Source organism: Gordionus sp. m RMFG-2023, chromosome 1, assembly GCF_954871325.1.
Source record: "Gordionus sp. m RMFG-2023 chromosome 1, tfGorSpeb1-WG-v2, whole genome shotgun sequence".
Taxonomy (NCBI): Eukaryota; Metazoa; Nematomorpha; class Gordioida; order Chordodea; family Parachordodidae; genus Gordionus; species Gordionus sp. m RMFG-2023.
This window is the reverse complement of record NC_088775.1, coordinates 28962821-28968820: the sequence shown is the minus strand read 5'-3', so window position 1 is coordinate 28968820 and position 6000 is coordinate 28962821. Positions and strand designations below refer to the sequence as shown.

The 6000-nt window shown below is 32.8% G+C and overlaps 1 protein-coding gene across 1 annotated transcript; it reads left to right on the top strand.

Annotated features, from left to right (window-relative positions):
• The first annotated feature begins 4640 nt into the window (after positions 1 to 4640).
• Positions 4641 to 5693, top strand: LOC135923838 (uncharacterized). The gene has a single exon (XM_065458813.1). It carries the CDS (start codon positions 4641 to 4643, stop codon positions 5691 to 5693), a length of 1053 nt encoding a protein of 350 aa, XP_065314885.1.
• The last annotated feature ends 307 nt before the right edge of the window (positions 5694 to 6000 follow it).

The window sequence follows — 6000 nt, the reverse complement described above, 5'->3', positions numbered from 1 at the left end:
ATATTTAAATAATTATATGTCCTAAATGTATTTATTTTTTCTTCTAATTACTTGCCCATTTATTTTATTAATCAAGTTGAAGTTATGTAGTAAGGAATGCATCTATAATATATATAATCCTCTTAAAAAGTCAAGCCAAAAGTATTCTATTAAAAAATATTTGTCAATTGATAATCATCATAGCAGTTTTAAGTCAATAATAATTTTATCATGTGATTTACAGATTATTTTTTATATTTAATGGCGATGATTTTATATACTCAATCCAAGATTCCTTATCAGAAGATGTTAAGATATTGGTAATTTATATTGCAGATGATTTTCTATTAATAAATATTTCACATTGGATCTCAAAATGATATAAAATTTATGATTTTGCTTTAAGAGCTAATTGGAAAAAAATGATATGAAAATAATGATTTTCTCATTCATAAATTTTACCAATTTTTCTTTCTACTGCAAAAAATGGCAAGTTAGGCGCAGGTAAAATATTCATTTTCCAAAAGTATAATTTTTAACAAATTTTATTTACATGAATAAAATCACAAAACTCTGGAGAACAAATAACAAGGAATACTTTGTGTAATCCAATAAATATTCACACAATCTAATAAATATTTGCATTTTATACAATTATATATTTTTGTTACAATCTTTAAAAAAATTACAATTGGACCAAGCAAAACTTGGGATGGGCATTAACTAAATTCTCGTTGGGCCTGAAAATGTTGCCATTTTCAGACCTCTGGTGATGGGAAAATAAAAGTGGCATACGCATTTATAAATGGATTCTTTGGCAGAGGTAAAATCCATTATGATGTGCTGTTTCCGATGTCATTCTGACTAAAGGTCTGCAATGGGCAGGTTTTGGTGCACCTGTTTATTCATTTATTCAAAAATTTGGTTTAACTTCTTGTCCAATGTTTAAAGATTATTATATTGGTTGTGTGTATTACTAATTATGAAATAAAAAAATGATATATAATAATAAATAGAAGTCAGTTGCTCATTTTGCCTGAAATATATTTCAAATTCACCTGCCCATTGTTTTAAAAATATTTTTTAACCCTTCCACTCACCAACCCAATATCTTTCAGTTTATACACAGAATATAGACTGGTTTAAGTTAGGCAAAACCTTCATCTATCAAGAATACATTTTTTAGGTTTTAAATTGCAAATAAATGTATAAAAATTCATTTAGGAATATTTTTTTATGGATCACATAAATACAATTTTTAGATTTTATGAAATTAATAATGAAAATTCATATGTTCCGATTATATATTTATATTGAAGGTAATAAATATACAGAGACCTGTAGGTACCATTTCCACAGCATGTCCTGGATTTAAAAAAAAAAATTTGACATGGCCTGGTCTGGATTTTTAAAAAATATATTATATTTATTTTCAATTTTTATAGATAATAATGGCTATTTAAAATATATAGCTAGACCTGGATATCTTTAAAAATTTTAGACCTGGCCCGGATATATATAAAAAATAAAATAAGGCCTGACCCCTGTACCTGTATCAAAATTTATTTTCTTATAATAAAGATCATTTTTAAGAATAGATCCATATCATGAGAAGATGCAAACTTATTGAAAACTGTGTGGATAACAATTTACCAAGGAGGCTTTGTGATTTCCATTATAAAAAAAACCTTAAGGAAGGATCCATTCCCACAATCTAATAAATATTTGCATTTTATATGATTACTAGCTGATATACCACAAGAATGAGAAGGAATTAGTATTTTCTCCTTAATTTGATGATGGATAAATCAGAAAGAAACCTATATGAGGTGTGAATCAGAAATTTACCATATTTTGATAAGAGTTTTAATTCTAAAATTTACATTATTCTTATAAAATATGTTAATGAAGTATATATATATAAATATATGTATATACTTAAATCATTCAATATGAACAAATATTTGAAACATGTTTGAATATACTTTATTTTAAAATTTTATTATTTATGTCAATAAATAATTTAATCTTGTTAGATGAGAGTTTTGTATATTGTTATCATGGAAACAGATTTTGGATTTAAACTTATTAATAATGAGTCATTTAAAATTGGCTTCAAGAAATTAAAAACCAATTATTTTAGGAAGAGCATCACAGATTGTTCCATCATCAAGATACCAAATATTTATATCCAAATTAAATTTAGATTTAAGATAAAGGATGAGATCATGAATACCAAGGTAAAATAAACGAGGACGTGTGTACCTGCTGGATCCTTTTGTCAGAATCTATGATATGTGAGATGAATAAAGGGTTTTAATGTTACAATATATCTCTAGGAATTTTGAATAAAAACAATTTATGAAATGTTCGCGAAATTTGCTATTGAAAGCATTTTTAAGGTCTATTTTGATAATAGACATGTTAGGAGGAGGATTTTTGCTTTCCCACCAAATCTTAATTGATACGTATACTTAATAAGTTAAGACCCTGGGTTTTGACCCGTGGTAAATATTTTGCTAATAATCTTCTAAATAGCCAATTGCAATGGGGTGGATACCACCACAATATTTGTGAGATAATCTTTCCCCATAATTGATTCGAATCTATGCTGGCAGGTCTTTTTTTAAAAGAGTATTTAGGAAGTTTTTAAAAGTATTTAAACGATTCTTTGAGATGAGTGTAGATTTTATACGAAGTGATAGTGCAAAAACCATTGCGTCTAGATGTGAAAAATTTGTTAAAAGAATTGACAAGGTCGAAGAATTTTAAAAAATTCCGAACTATCTATATAAACCCTCATGCCGCTGTAAATGCAGACTCACAAATCATATTTTTTTGTTCCATATTTTCCATAATATATATGGCCTTTTCTCTAAAAATTTATAGAAATCTTGGAAGAAGGAATACGGATAATCTATTCCTCTCATTTGACTATTCTGATTCATCCATCGTCGAATAAAGGTAAAATTTACTATTTATCCATGGAGAAAATTCTGATTCCCCATCATTCTTAACGGGCTATCAGTCAGTTATAAATAAATATAAATGAATATATTAATTGCACTGATTCCAGTTACCCTAAAAATGTCCACATACATTATATCTGTCAGGATTAAACCAATCATCAACAGGTTCCTCTCTAACACTATCACATCATACAGGAAGGGTAGAAATACTACGGAGTTGACTATGGCACTTAAAGTTATTCTGGAAAAGGCAAGAATGCCTAAATCCCCCATCTTTGCCCTAATGATTGATTTAAGTCAAGCCTTCGATTCCATTCACAAGATATGGCCCTTGCTGGAAAACATAGGAATAGATAAGCATCTGATATCGCTAATTAAGATAATTTATGACAATCATAGCGTAGTACCTCAACATCTAAATGTAAAATCACAACCTTTTAAAGCAAATAGGGGCCTTAAACAAAAATGCATTCTCTTGCCTATTATTTTTAATGTAATAATGAATGATATCCTAAATAAATCCTTTAAACAAGAATATGCACTCAACCCACATTACAGGGATCAACAGCAATCATATTTTTTATTGAAATAAGAGAAGCTGGTGATTTATAAGTCGGGTAATACCAAAAGTGCTGTGGATTACTTGTTATTAAGGAGATGTGATCGATGTATAGTAAAAAATGTGAAAGTGATACCGGGAGAGGAATGTATAAATCAGCATCGATTAGTTGTAGGAGATCTCACTCTTAAAGGTGCCAGGGTCACTAAAAAAAAGTTTGTCCCAAGGCTGAAGGTTTGGAAATTGAAGGAGGAGAATGCTAGACGTCAATTCAATATGGCATTGGCGACTAGGGAGGCGGAGGTGGCACAAGCATCTGGGGTGAATGACAAGTGGGAAGCCATGAAGAAAGCCTGGGTAATGACAACTGAGGAGGTATGTGGATGGACAAAAGGGCCACCTAGACATAGGGAGACTTGGAGGTTGAGCCCGGAGGTAGCGAAAGCCGTGGATGAGAAACGGAGGTGTTTCAAAGTATGGTATAATAGCAAAGAAAATAGTGATAATGATATTTACAAGATGGCTAAAAGAAATGCTAAGAAATTAATAGCGAAGGCTCAAGAAGAAAAAAGACACGAGTTTGCTAAAGAAATGGAATGCGCTGATGGAATTGGAAATATGGTTAGAATGGCAAAACAGATGTCAAAAAAGAGGCAGGATTAAAGTGTTTGAAAAATATGGAAGGAAAAATGACGATTGATAGTAGTGGTATTAAGAACACCTGGAAGATTTACATGAAAGGACTTTTGAATGAAGAAAATGAATGGAATAATAATATTAGTTGTGCAAAGGTAGAAGGTCCAGGGTGTAAATTTGGCAAGGACGAGATAAAGAGAGCAGTGATAAAGATGAAGAAAGGGAAGGCATCGGGTTTAACGATGGTGGTATCAGAGATGTTTAAAGGTTCTGATGATTTAGGGATTGAATGGTTAATGATTTTAGTAAATCAGGTTGTCACAGAAGGTACTATTCCTGAGGACTGGCGAAGAAGTATAATTATCCCAGTATACAAGGGGAAAGGTGATCCTTTAGATTGCGGGTCTTACAGAGCTATTAAACTCTTGGAACATGCAATGAAAGTATTTGAGAGAGTGTTAGAGAAGCGGTTAAGGTAACAAATTAAAATTGATGAAATGCAGTTTGGTTTTACATCGGGAAAAGGCACGACAGATGCAATTTTTGTGGTGAGACAAATTCAGGAGAAGTATCTTGCGAAGGAAAAGAAACTCTATTATGCGTTTGTTGATTTGGAGAAAGCATTTGATAGGGTGCCGCGTGAGATTACAAGATGGGCCTTGAGAAAATCCGGTGTGGAGGAATGGTTGGTTACCGCAGTGATGGCAATGTATGTTGGAGCACAAACAGCAGTACGGACGGATTATGGTGATAGTGAGAGCTTTGAGGTGAAGGTAGGACTTCATCAAGGATCCGTGCTGAGTCCATTATTATTTATCTTAGTAATGGATGTGGTGGCTAGAGAAATCGGTGAAGGACTTCCCTGGGAGATATTATATGCAGATGACCTTATAATAATGGCAAACAGTGAGGGAGAATTGAGGGATAAAGTTAGTAAATGGAAGATGACTATGGAAGCAAAGGGCCTGAAAATGAATGCATCAAAAACAAAGGTGATGATTGGTGGGGAAAATCTAAAGATGGAAGAATCCGGTAAATGGCCTTGTGGTGTATGTGGGAAAGGAGTTGCTAGAAATTCTATCCAATGCACCAGATGCCAGAAATGGGTACATAAAAGATGTAGCGGGAAAAAGGGCAGTTTGATGTTAGAAAGAATGACCTTTATTTGTAAAACATGCATGAAAGGGATACATAATAATGATAACCTAAAAATTGGTGGTCTGGATATTGGCAATGGGTTAACCCTAGAAAAAGTGAATAAGTTTTGTTATTTAGGTGATATGCTAAACGCAGATGGTGGTGTAGATTCTGCAGTTGTTGCAAGGATCAGACAAGCTTGGAAGAAGTTCAGAGAGATGTCGTCTATTCTTACAAATAAAGAAGTTTCTCTGAAGTTAAAGGGGAAAGTTTGCGTAAGCTGTGTGAGGAGTTGTTTAGTTTATGGTGGTGAAACATGGGCAATGAAAGCAACTCACGAAGCCAAATTAGAAAGAACAGAGATGAGGATGGTTAGATGGATGTGTGGGGTATCTCTGAGAGAGAAAAACTAGCAAGGAATTGCGAGCAAGATTAGGTATAGAAATGATTGGTATGGTAATGCGACGAAATAGACTAAGATGGTTTGGGCATGTGGAACGTATGACAAGAGATGACTGGGTAAAGAGATGCACAATGATGGAAGTAGGAGGATCAAGACCTAGAGGAAGACCCAAGATGACTTGGACAAATGTGATAGCGGCGGATATGAGAAGCATGAATCTTACAAGTATTGATGCTCAGGACCGTCAAAAATGGAAAAGAAAAATCAGAGGGAAAACTGGCCTACCCGGGTAAATCTAGAAATCGCCATAAAATGGA